The sequence below is a fragment of the Danio rerio genome, chromosome 2 (genome assembly GCF_052040795.2).
Source record: "Danio rerio strain M-AB ecotype USA chromosome 2, GRCz13ab, whole genome shotgun sequence".
Classification (NCBI taxonomy): domain Eukaryota; kingdom Metazoa; phylum Chordata; class Actinopteri; order Cypriniformes; family Danionidae; genus Danio; species Danio rerio.
The window spans coordinates 9,837,501-9,855,105 of record NC_141022.1 but is presented as its reverse complement, the minus strand read 5'-3'; the positions used below and the strand labels follow the sequence as shown (position 1 = coordinate 9,855,105).

The 17,605-nt window shown below is 36.1% G+C and overlaps 2 protein-coding genes across 2 annotated transcripts in view; one reads left to right on the top strand and one right to left on the bottom strand.

The window, feature by feature from the left end:
• The window catches only part of zzz3 (zinc finger, ZZ-type containing 3), a 675,084-nt gene that overhangs the window by 266,584 nt on the left and 390,895 nt on the right, over nt 1-17,605 (bottom strand). The gene's annotated exons all lie outside the window — the stretch shown is intronic.
• st6galnac5a (ST6 (alpha-N-acetyl-neuraminyl-2,3-beta-galactosyl-1,3)-N-acetylgalactosaminide alpha-2,6-sialyltransferase 5a) overlaps nt 1-17,605 on the top strand; it is a 98,788-nt gene that overhangs the window by 54,460 nt on the left and 26,723 nt on the right. The window contains exon 3 of the mRNA XM_087240488.1: nt 12,562-12,974. Within this exon, the coding sequence (XP_087096614.1) occupies nt 12,562-12,974 (413 nt within the window). The remainder of the gene's footprint in view (nt 1-12,561; nt 12,975-17,605) is intronic.

Below are 17,605 nucleotides of genomic sequence, written 5' to 3'. Positions count from 1 at the left end.
AGATGCTGACTAAACAATGAATGTTGGTCACCTGACATCATGACCTAAATCTAACCTAATATTAAAACGTCTTATGAAGTTGTGTGCCTGCTAAATACATTTTATTTTCTGGAATGTGTTGTCTATCTCATTGAAAGCGGTTTGATTCTGTTTGAAAGATAATAAAACTGCGGACAAGTTAATTGCGACAAACCTTTGTGTGAATTAAGCAGACCCTTTTGTCTTATTAAGAGCATTCGGTTCGGACCATCAGCAGTGTGATGATGGGACAGCAGTGGGATTAGGCTAATTGCTGCTCATTTCGTTATGGCTGGTGCGCCCCATCACGTCTCCTTTGTTAGCGCCATATATCAAGCCCGCCATAGGCCATTCAGGTCAGCAGAGCGATTTGCAGAGAGTCAGCGATCTTGGCAGGGCTTTTAATCGCAATGCCCCAGAGCTACTACCTCTCACAATGCAAATGTAGTTTTATTTCCTCTGTCTTCGCTGATTTAAAAGAGATATCTTTTTTTGTTTTTTTGAGATTACCCTGCAGCATATACACCAAGACTAATTACTCCCTCCCTTCTCAGTGTCTTTTTGACTTCATTCTTAATTCTCATCTGCGAGTTCCATGGAGTACAGAATAAACACTATGGAATCTTAATTTAGACCCTCTCTGCACAAAGGAGGCTTGCCAAAGAGAACCCTAAGGCAAAGAATTTTATCTATTTTTGAAGCGTTAGAGTAAACATGAAATCAAAATAGTCCCTTCTTACTTAACATGTTTCTGGTCTCATGATGCACACGTTTTCACACTCACATACAGCTGTATTAATTCATTTCTATATTCTTATCTACTCTATATTAAAGGCTGATTTATACTTGTGCATTAAGTGATCAGCGTGACCCACGGTGCCTGCCTTGCTTGTAGTTGTGTATATTATACTTCCGCATGCTGTTTGTGTTGCTCTGCAATAACACTTACAAAACGTTACCTGACAGTAGTTTTTATGTTCGTCTGTGTCAATTTTTTTTCTGGTGTTTTGTTTTTTCTGAAGGCTACCTTAATGTACAAGTAACTAAAATTTGCTCATTCTGAGGCAGAAACCAACGGACAGGCAACAACTTTAATCATAAGGTAAAAAAAAAAATAAAAAAAACTTTCCATCTAAAGCTACTTCACAGGACTCTATACTTGAAACACTCACATCCAACAGGTTTGCAGGGCTCTTGATCCTGCCCACACTCGTCAGCACTACCAAAGTGACCAATCCCAGAGCTTGCATTATGCGTCGTTGCAACATGTCTTGTGAACTCTATAGTCTTTGAGTTTATTCATATTGCTAGCTTGGTGTTTTTGTATTGGATGTTTTTCATGTGTCTGAACTCATGTCAAAGAAGGCAGAGTTTCAGAACACACTTACCAATTGCACCAATTTAGGAGCCAAAACAAACTCCCCCAAAAAGTTTGCTTGGCTAAGCTGTATTAAAGGTCCGTCTATTAGTCCTCCTGACTCCTGTGGGGGAGTTTCTCTATTTTTAATGCTTTGTGCCCCACTACCACTTAATAGAAAGTATCTGCCAAACAATCTCATGGTCAATAGTTTATTAAAGATATGGGCTCAGTTTAGGACACAATTTAAGCAAAAACAAGCACTTTCTTCTTACCCATTACTTGCAATGCATTGTTTCCACCATCCTTATTTGATGACGCTTTTCAGATCTGGTTTAGGAAGGGACTCAGACATGCAAGGGACTTTTTTTAAGGAAGTCATTTCATGTCATTTGAACATTTGACTAAAGAAGTGGATTTTTCTAACTAGGTACTGCATACCTGGTTCAAAGCACATGCAAGCGCAGGTTGTCAGATTGACAACATCAACAGAAGTGTGCCTGACTGTCGAGCCTAAAGACTTAAGATTAAAGATTTAAAGACTTAAAGATTGAAGTTGTGCTCTAAATAAAAGCAACGGTTTGTTAAGACACGGGGTTGCAATGTAATTTGCTAATTAAAAAGCACCTTATGTAAAACTCTGAATCGGCGTCTCAATTTGGAGAATGATACCGTCCACCGGAAGTTGCATTTACAGAACGGACACATACTTTAAGAGCCTTCCTGACTGAATGAATGAAATACGTGGTTTTCCACCAAGGCAACCCGGGGAACAAAAATATAATTGGCAAAACTGACATTGGGTGAGTTAAAGGGGGCAAAACAAAGACAGAATTTCCAGCACATAACACACAATTTCAAACCACAATATCTGACTTTACCATTGTTTTTCAGATAAACAAGAATGTTCACTTAGCATGATTCTTAAATATCTGCAAACATATTATGGTATTTTTATGCTTTAGAAGAGTCAAAACCTTACATACAGCACCTTTAAGCTTTTAACTGCACTTACTGTAGCTCATACTTCATTCCAAACTGCCACGATATGTACAACAAGTAGCGTAATAAAGTCAGTCAACATTTTAAATCAGACAGCAGGAATGTTTTCAAGAGTTCACACTAAGCTGATGATTGATTAAAAGCTTGTTTGGCATGCTGTGCCGGGAGAGCTCATAATATCCTCGAGCCTGGGGCTCCCTCCTGTTTGCAAGGCAATAGGGGAGTTTAAGCTCAGGTAGATCTCGAGAACTTCCCTGTTGTAGTCACTAATAAACAGATAGTGATTGCTCTTAAGAGATAACTGCTTACTAGAAGCATGTTGCCAATTTGGATTAGTCAATAAACTTAAGTTGCATGTTTTTGGGTGGTGGGAGGAAACCGAGGGGCCGGGAGGAAACCCACGTGAGTACGGGGAGAATGTTTAAACTCCACAGAGAAACATCAGCTGGCTTGGTAAGGACTACAACCAGTGACATTTTTGCTGAGAGGCAACAGTGTTAACCACTGAGCCACCATGCCACCCATCTAGTAAATAAGGAGGAGTAGGGTTGGAATGGGGGATTCTTCAAAATGAAGATGGCTGTCATATGGAACTTAGGGTATTTATAGTGGCTTAGGAATTGTCTGATTGGTGAATCATGAATTGAATAATGCGGGACCAGCCGCAAGCAATCATAAGCACAAAATCCTCTCTAAATTAGTTTATGAATAAACTCATTCATTCATTTTTTTGTCGACTTAGTCCCTTTATTAATTCGGGGTCACCACAGCGGAATGAACCACCTTTATAAATAAACTTCATCATAAAAATCATAGCTTGAAATATGCAGTCAACCCTTTAAATCAGACAGCAGGAATGTTTAGCAGAAACTATTCTTTCTCCATCACTACTGAGACTAAAAAGCATTCACAGTATAGCACTCAGTAAAATCTTACCTGAATTGTCAAGTCATAATGCTAGTGTAGAGTTCATGTGTCATTTTGTAAGATTATTCTTGTCATCCGTTTCTCAGACGGCTGTCAATCTGACGGCGCCATTTCACAGTGACATTTCCTCAAGCTTGATGGACAGAATCTTCCTCTCTCTGCAATATTTTATTCCCAGTGTGAAGTATAAGCTTAGGCACTACTGAAAACACTTAGGGCGCTGAAGCCTTTGCCACACTCTAAAAGCAATTTGGTTTTCAAATCTGCCTTTAAGCTTGACTGTTTGCAATTTTTCATTTCGCAAGTGATGAAATCCGATCTGTTTGTTCAGACATCGTAATCAATATCTAGTGTATTTACTGCGGTTACTAGAGTAATGATGAAGCGTCAGTAGCATGCCAAGAAGCTTTTTCATAATACTGAGAAAGAGCTGAAAATAGGAAATAAGAAATCATGGGACAATTTGAATGACATAGACAAATTAAGCGTTCATGCACGTGCACTGTCCAAAACTGCTGACTCATTCACTACAAAGTGATTGTGACAGTGACAGCTCCAAATGACATCCCAATTCAAAATATGAGACTGTATGAAGCAACACAGGCTCATTGGAAATGCAGTCTACATTTTTGTGGAACCATAAAACTTACTTCCACATACGTTTGTACTTTTTGTATTACAAAACAGTTATATTTGTAGGGATATATTATCATATTATTAAAATATTATATTCATCCAGTTCTTGGCAACAACAAACTATCGCAAAACAACTTAACAATTGTTATGATTTGTAATCGAATACATTTGCTTCAACTGTCCATCATCATATGGACAACATTTCTGGCATGATCAGTTCACTTTGTTCGGTGTTGCAGAGTCATTGGGTTGTGCTGTGAAGCACAGTTCCAATAAAAGAGGTAAAAGCAATGTAAAATCAAGGTAAATTTATGCTGTTACAATGCACTTTTCTCTTCTGTCTACTTTTGAAAACATTTTTGTTTGGGTTCATGGAAGGGTTCAGGTTGGTGGTTTGCTATATGCAGGGCCGGCTCTCTGAATTTGGGGGCCCTACGCAAAGTAATTTTGGGGCCCTCCCTCGCTGTAAATAGTGGATTATTGCCATTGTAAACCGTCCCACAATGATTTTATTGCATATTAAATGCAATCAATGAAATAGAAAAGTAAAGCCTGATTTCTTCTACTTAATAACTGTCTGAATGATTTGGACATTTCACAACAACACTGTTTTGTCAATTACCAGCTTCCTACAGTAAATGAAGAATTACACAATCTTTAATAAAGGGACCAGTGATTCCATACATACTTTGCGTCCTTCTGGAGCGTTTAAAACATATTCTATTAATTTATAAAACAGATTGAAGATTCTATAAAATGTTCTAGTTTTTTTTTTTTTATAAATTCCAAAAGCAAAAACCCTGCAATAAAACAGCAATGAACAATAATTACTTGGTAATATACATTCTTAACTCATTCATTCATTTATTCATTCATTCATTTTCTTTTTGGCTTAGTCCCTTTATTGATCTGGTATTGCCACAGCAGAATGAACCGCCAACTTATCCAGCATATGTTTTATGCAGCGGATGCCCTTCCAGCTGCAACCCATCGCTGGGAAATATATATAGGTGACGCGGTGGCGCAGTGGGAAGCACGTTCACCTCACAGCAAGAAGGTCGCTGGTTTGAGCCTCGGCTGGGTCAGTTGGCATTTCTGTTTGGAGTTTGCATGTTTTCCCTTTGTTTGCGTGGGTTTCCTCCGGGTGCTCCGGTTTCCCCCTCAGTCCAAAGACATGTGGTACAGGTGAATTACTGAATTACTAAAATTGACCCTTGTGTGTGTGTGTGTGTGTGTGTGTGTGTGTGTAAATGAGTGTGTATAGATGTTTTTCAGTGATGGGTTGCAGCTGGAAGGGCATATATATATGGGCTCCATATATGCTGGATAAGTTGGTGGTTCATTCCGCTGTGGTGACCCCAGATTAATAAAGGGACTAAGCAGATGAATATATATATATATATATATATATATATATATATATATATATATATATATATATATATATATATATATATATATAAATATATATATATATATATATATATATATAAGAAAATGAATATTTATATTTATATTATAATATATATGTGTATATATGTGTGTGTGTGTGTGTGTGTGTGTGTGTGTGTGTGTGTGTGTGTGTGTGTGTGTGTGTGTGTGTGTGTGTGTGTGTGTGTGTGTGTGTGTACTACTTTTTTAGCTATTTTTGTCCTGAGTTATATTTAAAAGCCCATGCTAACAATTGATGGACAGTTGGACACAGCAGTACCTAAAGGCTGTTTTTTAACCCTCAACTAATGCAACGGATATCAAGAGTCTCCATTGCTGTTAACAAAAATACCACTGTCAGGATTCTGGTTTGATCTCTTGTTCTGTTTTATTCTCCTTTGTTTGGTTTCTGCTTCATCCACATGCGGCATCCCTCACCTGTCTCTCCGTCACTTGATTTCTCTGCTATTTTGTTTTCTTTTCACTCTGTTCTTTGCTAGTGTGCTCTTTATAGTTCCACACACACCATTACCAAGTTAGTCTAGTCTGTTAAAGGTCCTATATGTAAGTTTTCTAAAGCATAAAAATGCCATAATATGTTTGCAGATATTTAAGAAACATGAACATTCTTGTTTATCTGAAAAACAATGCTGAAGTTAGATATTCTGCTTTAAAATGTTTGTTACATGCCAGAACATCTGTCTTTGTTTTGGTCAATAAAATCACCCAATGCCAGTTTAGCCAATTATATTTCAGCACCCCCAGTTGCACTGTTGTAAAACAGCCTATTTGATTCATTCAGTCAGGAAGGCTCTCAAAGCAAGAGTGAACAGTAGCAGATTCCAAAATGAGATGCAGATTTTACATGAGGTGGTTATTAATTAGCAAATAATATAAATATTATGAATGTAAACATTAGGCGAGCAGGTTGCTCATGCAGTGATAAGCAATTTGGCTGCTTGCAGCAGCTGAAACACAACAGAAGTTTAAATAGAGCCACTCAGAAGCACACAATAGTGCACTTACTGCACTCCAGCAAATCGGTAAGGTTTATAATCCAATTCATTCATATTAAACCTCTTTAACATTATTAAATATATCACTGAATCACTGATATGTGTTGGTTGACACTGAGTCCCAGTTCTAAAGTTTAATTTCAAATGGTTTATTTTCAAGATCTGAGGTGAACTATCTGCTGCTGCTTTCAGTATTATGGCAATAAATGTCATGTAAAATCGCATTCAAACTGACATTGTTAGCATTTAACACTGATTAAAGATACTTCGCTTGAATCCCAACTCCTCTTTGGTTCATGATAAGGGGAATAACTCGAGTTGGGGTGTCTCCCCGAACTCAGAGCCCTCTCCCTGGACAGCACGCCAAATACGCCTTATACTTAAACAGCTGCAAGTGTGAACTCGTGAATTGTTTATAAAACACAGAGTACCCTCAGACTTTAAAGTCGTGTGCTGTCAATGCAGCGTTATCTTATTTTATTACAATTATTTTATTAATAATTTTGATTATTTATAATTATTTTGGGGCAAACTATCCCTTTAAACATGAATTGAATAACACCCTAGTCGCTGAGGTCTCTCTATGTGCTCTATTGTCAATTCTAGAGTTGGATTTGTTATTGGTATCGTTCTGAGTTGTCTTACAGACTTGATTTTCTGTTTCTCCCTGACTGTGCAGTTTGATTTTTCCACTGATGTGACCGCTCTTCATTCTGATCATTCTGCTCATCTGACCTTTGTCCCTTTGACTGATTCGTCTGCCTGTCCACTCTTCAGTTTGCTTCTCTTTTTGTTGTTTTCAATAAAGAGAAGTTCCCAGCGAAGCATCCATCTACTCTTGAGTCCTTGTTCCAGTGACTGTAAGAACCAGGACATTTTTCAGCAGTTAAACAAAGGCTTTTGGGCGAGACAGTCGGCAAGAAATTCAACTGCTCCCAGCCTCATTAACCATTATGTCAGTTGAGCAGCAGAACAGCACCTGCGTCTTCTTTGACCTGCGGCTGAGTTCCATTACCTAGAGAGCAATGGACGCCAAGAGGAGACTCATGCAAATGCCGCAGCATTGCCTCCAGAATACATGGCGCCATTTGTTATTAATATTTCTCTCACAGCAGATGCCTTCATCCAGGACAAATTACGCAACGCTGGCTGCGCTCTTTGCATATTATTGATTTAAAGAGCGTGACAGAGAACGGGGAGAGGAAATTCACCGTAAATGCAACACTTCCTTGCGAAGCGGAGATGGTCCTTTATTCCTGAAACGCATTATCCCCAAAGGATGGGGCTGGAGAGGATTGTACCCTTATCACTGTAGGAATACCAATGGTGCTTTTATGTTGGATTGGAATAATTCATTGGAAGGCTATAGAGAGGAAAAAAACATGCAGTGGAATAGTATGCGGTGTGAATATGGAGATCTGTAGGAGAAGCTAAACAGATTTTGAAGCATTCAGGGTCAGGAGGGGCTGAATTGCTAACTGCTTCAATTATAGCTAGTCAACAAGATGTTGTCAATAAATACATCCTCAAGGAAATCTGCAGTACAAAAGTCAACAGTATCACTGAATCTAGGACATTTTTCTCTTAATAGATAGTTTCATTTGAAGAGCCTCTCTTGACACTTTGGTGCACTCTGTCTATGACCTGTAAGTCAGAGCTACAGAATAGTGTCTAGCGAGAAATCCTTCAGACATGTTTCTTCTTCACTAATGGACACCTTTGACTCTTGTCAAATCATACTGTTAAATAAACTTACTACTACTAATAAAAAAGTTTAATATTTAATATTGAAGCTTTAGCCTTTTTATTGTCAATGGAAAACTTTTTACAGTTTTTAAATATTCTCATCAACGCTCCTGCCGCAGAAGCTTTATATTATTTAAAACACTTCACCACGATGACAACCTTTCAAGTATAACTTTCAAGTGATTTGTTGTGTTTAAAACTGATGACGGTTTTTCTCCTCCTTTCTGAATCCTTGCTGAGATGCAATGACATTGCTTCCGCTACTTCAAGAAGTGAAGTAATCATGTAATGAGCGATGCAGATGCAGCAACACAGGTTTAAAGCAGCAGTCACTCACTCTGTGAAAGTAAATGAATCTTGGAAAACATCAGACTGATTTATTTATTTACCAGCAAGTTCACTTATTAATCTGAGCTCTAAAAATTGCATATTTTTACCCATAATGCAGTAATTTGTTTGATGAATATCATTTATCTCTATTCTAAAATGATCATTCATAAAATGCAGTTTACCCTCAGACTTTTGAGTTGTCTTCTATCAATGAAGCATTATCTTCATTTATCTGATATTATAATTAGATTTTGTTGCAGCTGGAATGGCATCCGCTGTGGCAACCCTTGATGAATAAAGGGACTAAGCTGAAGAAAAATCAATAAATGAATTAATAATACAATTTTATGTACTAATCGTAGCAATAAAAAATTGCATATTTTTTCCATAAGGCCCAGTAATTTATCTGTCTGATAAAAATCATTCATCACTCTATTTTGAAATAATCATTCTTAAAAGGCAGTTTACCCTCAGACTTTAAAGTTGTCTTCTATTAATGAAGCATCATCTTTACATCTATAATATCTAAAGCAGAATATGTTAGCCTATTAAAGAAATATTAAAGAAAAAAAAGATAAACAGAAAAGTTTTCATGGAAACTAACTGAAATAATTTTAAGCTGAAATACTAAAAAATGACTAAATCTGAAATATATACATTTAAAGCTAGACAGATATTCAAATCAAGTAAAGTTCACACTTTATTTTAGGATACTTTTTTTTTATTGTCAATCAATTAAACTAGAGTATAGCTCAAAGATAATTGAAAAAAAAAAATTGTACCTGAAAATAAAGAAATAGAAGCTAATTAAAACTTAAGGTATTTGTAAATACCTCTGTAGTATAAAAATAATCAGATAATATTTGTTGTATCTTGTATAAAATGACACATTGGGCTCTATCATACACCCGGCGCAAGACGTGTTTGGCGCGAGTTGTTGCTATTTTCAGACCAGCACAACCCCTAATATTCACGTTTTGTGCCACGTGTTTAAATAACCAATCCATTTGTGCCACTTGCTGGTCTCAAGGGTGTGCTGGTCTAGAAAGGAGGTGTGTTAAGGCGCATTGTTGGTGCGTTACTCCTTTGAGGAATTGAAATAGACCACACAATTGACCAACTAAAAGCTGGTCTAATGTCCAGCGAAGTGCATTAGTTATGCGCAAGTGCGGGTCCAAAACGTATACACATTGCTTAATACGCACAGGATGTACAGAAATACACAAATATCTTTGCATATGAAAATATTAAAGGATTAATATGTTACAAAAACGATTATTTTCTACATGAATATTAAAACCACTACCCATGCCTTCTTCTTGTCGGGGAGCTTTTTTCAGTTTATTCATGACAATTTGCTATTATTATTAGCAGTATTATTTAATATATGCATATTTATATTTTTTTCCAATAAAAACAAGTTTAGATTTGTCCACCTGTCAGGTTTTGGAGACGTTTGCATCACCATATGGGGCAAAAGAATAAAAAGTGTGTTTGGCTATAACGTTTTTATTGATTTGCTGGAAATTAGAACTGAATTTAGAAATAGTTTTGAAACAAATCTTTGCGCTTAACAAATCAAATTAAATATGTAGGTTAATGTATGTCTTCAGTTGAGTGCGTACAGCACTGTTTCCTTTTCCACAAAAGTAAAGGAGTAAAGTAAAGAGTAAAAGTAAAGAGAATGTAAATAGGCTAATTTAAGGAGGCTCATTCTTTATCCTCACACTGTAAATGGTCTGTTTAACTGTTTTCTTGCCAGTAAATCCTTCAGTTTTTCCACTTACAAAGTTTGCCATGTAAATAGCAAATGCACCATGGCAGGACGCCACTGACTCTTAAAGAGAATGGGAGATAAGACTCTGATTGGTTGAATGTATGTTATCCTGAAACACACCCATAACTCATTAAAAGAATAAATACAACCCTGTTAGACCATGCGCCAGGGCACAAACTGTATTTCTTCATCCTTTAAAGGACCATGAAACCCCCCGTTTCAGCAGGATGTTTTCACACCTCTAGTTTGGAAAAAGTCAGGAAAGTGGGCGTGTCTAGCTTTGTTTGGGTGGGAGTGTAGAAGCAGGAAAAATGGGCAGGGTTTGAATAAAAATGGGAGTTGCCACTAGGGCACGCGCTTCTGACCGAGTACAAACAAACACACATGCAGGAGAGACAGTGTGTTTAATGACAGTGGGATGTTTGATACCGCATGTCTTATAAGAGAAAACAGCCTCTGCATTTCTCTGCAACTCAGATGCACTCAGGAGGTCAGAAAGCCGTGTGTGTGTGGACTATCCTGTCACAAAATGCAGTGAAAATTCAACACGACGGTCAGCTTACAGTGTTCACGTGTTTACCCTCAGAGAGCAGCATTTACAGCGGACTTTTCAATATTGTAGTGATATTAACGTACTGTAAACTAAGTAACTTAAAAAATCATTTTGACTAAGGTCTGTCTGTAAACACTGAAAGAGTAAAGCTGACTATACAAACTAAAACTTTGCCATCTGAACGAACGAGGGCGCTGATCGCATATACTTACCAAACCTGTAGACAGGATAATCAGCACATACTGGAGCTGCGTCTTTTTTAAAGGAGACGAGCAGCATATCCGGATCTCACCATAGATGGGAAATGCTCTCGGGTAAAAAATGTCCCAAACAAACGCATTTCTGCCGCGTTTCGCGTGCACGGATCCACACGTGATCCTAGCAGCATCTCATAGAGAGAAAATGAAAACAAAACCTTCACATTATGAAAGCAACTCTGGCGACCTGTATCTCCAAACAACTCTTATTCTTTTCCCACAACTTTTGGCAACAGGACGTGTGTTGTCTCTCTGAACACTGTTTTAGGTACAGTCTAAGAAAGCTAGCATGCATATTAATGAAGTTGCAGCGCATTCATAATGGAGCGCGCTGATTGGTTTGAACCAAGCCATGCTCATGAATGAATGCAACACACTCAGAGACGTAATACGGGACACCTTGGTACAGACGTCCAGTCCACATGCTGGAATACACACTATTATCTCATGGTCGTGACGCAGCTTCAAAAATTTGTTTCAAATCGGAAGTACGAATTTGCTCGAAATAACGCAAAAACAACCAATTTTTACTTTTTAGTGAAATATAGGTGTCCTAATAGTGTTTTTAGCAGTGTGGGACACATATACGACTGTCAACAGCTCAAAAAATGTGTTTTGGTGTTTCGTGACCCTTTAACATAGCAAAAGTGTTGTATCTGATGTACATATGTGACCACAAAACCAATCCAAAATGTTGCACAGATACATTTTTGGCAATAATTAAAAAAAAATTGCATGGGTCAAAATTATACATGTTTCTTTCAGGTCAAAAATAAGTATAATACTAAATATCACTAAATAAATATACTAAATAAAGATCATGTTCCATGAAGATATTTTGTCATTTTCCTATTGTAGATTCAAATGTTATATAAAAATTTCGGATTAGTAATGTGCATTGCTAATTGCTTAAATTTCTCAATATTTAGATCTTTTTCAGATTTTCAAATAGTTATTTCTGGACCAAATATTGTCCTGTAACAAACCATACATCAATGGAAACCTTATTTAATCAACGTAAATGTAATATATCAATCTCAATTTTCCTTAAAAAAATGGCACGTATGGTTTTGTGGTGTAGGGTCACATATTTATAGTGTATTTTATGTTTGTATTACAAGCTAAAGCTAGCAGGTACTTTATGGAAGCAATAAATAACTGAGTAAGCAAGTAAGTAAGTATAAAATAAAACAATGAAATAGAATAAATGGCAAAGTCCTACTAATATAATTCCCAATAAATGTTAATGCCTATTCTAAAACCAAAATTATAAAAAAAAATTAACACAAACTTCATTTTAAGCCCTAATCTGTGAAAGCGTAGCTGAAGAAACACAAGTAAATCATTGCGTTTCATCTTGTTTACTTTAAACTGCTACACTAGCCCACATATTGAATTAGCTACGCATATATTATTTAAATGACCTCTGCATTTATTATAGGCTCGCAATGAAATTTTAACTCTGAGTTTATGCTTGCATAGAGCTAATCTGTCTGCTCTCTTTCTCACAGCCTTTGAAGATGCACTGCAGGAGCTGTGCGCTGGTCACTAGCTCTGGTCATCTAACCGGTGGGGGTCGCGGAAAAGAGATCGATCAGGCAGAGTGCGTCATCCGAATGAATGACGCGCCCATAGCTCGTGGCTATGGGGCGGACGTGGGTCACCGCACGAGCCTGAGGGTCATTGCTCATTCCAGCATGCAGAGAGTGCTGCGCAGCCGCCATGAACTTCTCAACTCCAGCCAGGAAACAGTCTTCATATTTTGGGGACCCAGCAGTTACATGCGACGGGACGGGAAAGGCCTGGTTTATAACAATCTGCGGCTTATGAACCAAGTGCTCCCCAAACTCAAGGTCTACATTATCTCCTGGCAGAAAATGCTCCAGTTTGATGATTTATTCAAGAGGGAGACTGGTAAAGACAGGTAATGGGCTCTTTATTACTGTATGTCTGAAATTGTATTGTTTGATAAGAAGCAAGTGTTAGGCAATGTAATGATACAGTCTAGGGCTGTGCAATATGACAGTGTACAGTTAGGTCCATAAATATTTGGACATCGACACAATTCTAACATATTTGGCTCTATACACCAACACAATGGATTTGAAATAAAATAAAACTACTAAATATGCTTTACCTGCAGACTGTCAGCTTTAATTTAAGGGTATTTACATCCAAATCAGGTGATTGGTATAGGAATTACAACAGTTTTCATATATGCCTCCCACTTGTCAAGGGTCCAAAAGTAATTAGACAGAATAGTAATCATTGATTAAACTTTCACTTTTTAATACTTGGTTGCAAATCCCTTGAAGTCAATTACAGCCTGAAGTCTAGAACACATAGACATCACCAGATGCTTGGTTTCTGTCCTGGTGGTGCTCTGCCTGGTCTCTACAGCAACTTTCTTTAGTTCCTGCTTGTTCTTGGGGTATTTTCCCTTCAGTTTTGTCTTCAGCAAGTGAAATGCATGCTCAATTGGATTCAAATCAGGTGATTGACTTTGCCATTGCATAACATTATACTTTTTCCCTTCAAGTCTCTTTGGTTGCTTTTGCAGTATGCTTTGGGTATGGGTAAAGCTGACAGTCTGCAGTTAAAGGACATGTTGTTCATTTCATTTCAAATCCATTTGATGTTGGTGTATAGAGTCATAAATTTAAACCATTAAACTGGTCTATAAATCACTAAATGGCCTAGGACCTAAATACATCACAGATATGCTCACTGAATACAAACCTAACAGATCACTCAGATCATTAGGATCATATAAACTAGAAACTCCAAGAGTTCAGTCAAAGCAGGGTGAATCGGCTTTTAGCCACTATGCCCCTCGCTGCTGGAATCAGCTTCCAGAAATGATCAGATGTGCTCCAACATTAGGCACATTCAAATCAAGACTGAAAACACATCTGTTTAGCTGTGCCTTTACTGAATGAGCACTGTGCTGCGTCCGACAGATTGCACTATCATGTTTTTCTCTTCTTCTTCATTCTTTTATATAACATTTTACCTGTTTTTATGTTTTGTTTTGTTTTTACGCATTTTTATTATTTGTTTTTATTTTTATTTTACTTGTTTCTTTTATTCTTGTTTATGTAAAGCACTTTGAATTGCCATTGTGTATGAAATGTGCTATATAAATAAACTTGCCTTGCCTTGCCTTGCCTTAAATTTTAGAATTGTGTCGATGTCCAAATATTTATGGACCTAATGATATATCGAATAGACAAAATAAAAAGTCTGTTGTTTCATATTGTACTAAAATAAAAATAAATAAATAAGAAAACATTAATAATATAATATAATATATTTAATAATAAATAAATAATATAGTTAATAATATTAATATTAATAAATATTACATTTTAAATTTAATATTTATATAATATATTATCTAAAATATTTAATAATTATCATTACAAAATTCTATATATATATATATATATATATATATATATATATATATATATATATATATATATATATATGTGTGTGTGTGTGTGTGTGTGTGTGTGTGTGTGTGTGTGTGTGTGTGTGTGTGTGTGTGTGTGTGTGTGTGTGTGTGTGTGTGTCTGTGTGTGTGTGTATATATATATATATATATATATATATATATATATATATATATATATATATATATATATATATATATATATGTGTGTGTGTATGTATATATATATATGTTTTCATCAACGTGCCAATGTTATAATGCATGGGTCATATATATATATAATTTTGTAATGATAATTATTAAATATTTTTTACAATCCATTTAGGAATATAATTTTTTAATCACATCTCTTACGTCTTAACATAAACAAAAGTGGCAAAGAGACTTCTAAACTTGATAAATAAAATGTTACAAAGTGTATGGTAAAGTGTAAACGCTGAACCAAGGGCGTAGATTTGCTCTTAACATTGGTGGGGACATACATTCTTTGAGCTGCACTGAACAGCAATAATTCAGTTTTGCACTTGACATGAATAAAGTACTTAATATTATAAAATAAGTGAAGTTTCACAAACTAATTTCGAGAGGAGCACGTGATATGAATGACTGCTGCTGGTCACCAATCTACAATCATTAGTTAATTAATCAGATTAATCCAAACTCACTATGAATAGCCTAGCTAGAACTACTCCCTTAACAAACAATACTAAAACAATATCTAAGTGTGAACTGTTGAAACAATAATGTCCCATGCTGCAAAAGTCAATTTACGTAATTTTACTCCAGTCAGGCTTTGAGGAGGTATGAATGTAGAGAAACTGAGAGGTATGTGATGCAATTTAACTGTTTTATCCCAATTATTGTTTCTCTTAATCAAAAAAATCAAAACCGACCTTCGATTAATTACAAAGCCTTAATTAATAGTATTACGGTGAACTCGTAACGAACTTGATGGAGCATTATTTTATTTTGAAGTTGATTCAGTTATTGTTAGGGACATTTTAAGTAATTGGTGGATATTGGTGGGGACATGTCCCCTTCATCCATGCCAATTCTACCCCATTGCGCTGAACAATCTAAGCAAACTTAGATCAACATCTGTAAGATGTCGATAATAATCATACAGTAAACCTCAAACTTTGTCAACAACACAACTTCTTAAAGTAAAGGAACTAACCATAATTTTTTAAATACATATTGCAACATTACAAATTGTGAAGTTGAATGACTATATTACTCCCTATGCTAAAAAACTCTTTTAGATGGGGTGCTAGTGGCTGGATGCACAAGAAAAGGAACTAAAAATCCACTCTGGCAACATGCATATCTTGATGTGAGATTTGTGTAATATCGCACAGCCCTAATACGGTCTAGGGCTACACAATATATCACTTTAGGTGTGATGGGAGATAAACTATAATTTGCTATATGCTGGTAAAAATTTAGCACACAATTAAAAAAAAAATAGTCTTATAATACGAATGATAAAACCTACGATCAGTTGTTAATGATCCTGTTTCCAAACAGATTTTATGAGATATATAATCTATAATCTATGCTTGTAAATGATTACATTTCATCCAGGATTTACTTCCCTACAGAATCCTCCCTTATCAATCTAAAATAATAAATTCTTTGCAAATAGGCCTATTCAATCAATTTGTGAAATAGTATTCATATCAAAATTTACAGTATATTGCAGAAAAAAAACAATGTTCCAATATTGTGCAGCCCTAATACAGTCCAGAATATAATGTGCTGATACCTGCTTTGATCTTACACTGTATAAAGCTTCATATTTTCAGGTGTAATTTTTGAGCTGAGATGGGTCTGCAAAACATGATTAACCAACAGCTTCCATTTACATGATTGTGATACCAGATGTTTTCATCAACGTGCCAATGTTATTATGCATGGGTCATGGCCTAATTTTGATGACCTATTTAAAAAGGTGTTTAAAAAAGGGAAAAGATTATGCGTCCTAGAATAGAGTCTGCAGAGACCATTCTTATTCCGCATTTACAGCTCCCTGAGAAGACCAGACTTTTTTTCCCCTCCTTTCAACTAAAGGATCGCATGGGAAATCAGTTTGTGCGGGATTCAAGATTTGAACATTAAGCCAAGATCTACACTTAATCAGAACAAAAAGAAGCTTAGTGTGTATTCTCTATATGATTCCATATATTATGGGGACCGATTTTCCCCACACAAATAGTAATACCAGTAGCTTTGACCTTCCTAATTATAAATCATAAAGACTGAGGTAAATAAAAATAGTGTACAATGTTTTCTGTGAGGGTTGTGTTTAGAGGTAGGCTTAGAGTAAGGGATAATTATGTCTATAGGAAGTGTACACATTATAAGAGTGGGTATGTATATACTCGTTTATCTGGATTACGTTTAGGGGTAGGGTAAGGCCATATAATAAGCATTTTTAAAGGATAAACTACATTCTACTATGGAGTTCTTGCAAACCTTATTATTCAAGTGTGTGTGTGCATTTCTGTGAATCAAGTGAGGCAGGATATAGTCCACAGAATACAATTGAAACCAGAAGTTTACATACACTATGAAATTAGCACATAACCATTTAAAAAAGTCAGATGTTATTGTGACTAAACTTTTTCTCTTTTAGGTAAGTTAGGGTTAACAAATGTGTTTCTGTTATGCTTAATAGCAAAATAATGAGATTTTTTCTTTTTTTTTTTTTTGAGAAATTTTTATAACTTCTCTTGAAAGTCAAGTTTACATACAATAAGATTATAATGCCTCTGAAAAAGCTCAGATGATGGTCTCAAGGTTTTGGAAGATTTTGATTGGCTAATTGGCAACATTTGAGTTAATTGGAGGCACAACTGTAGAATAGTATTTAAGGAAAACCTCAAACACGCTGCTTCCTTGTGTGACAACATGGCAAAATCAACAAGCCAGAATCAACAAAAAAGCCAGATTACAAGTAGCTAAACTACACTGAGAAAAGGAATAATTTTTAAAGACATGTCCTGTTGTTTGATGGAACTAAGATTGAACTGTTTGGCCTTAATGACCTGTGTTACATTTGGAGGACAAAGGGGAAAGCTTACAAGCCTAGGAACACCATC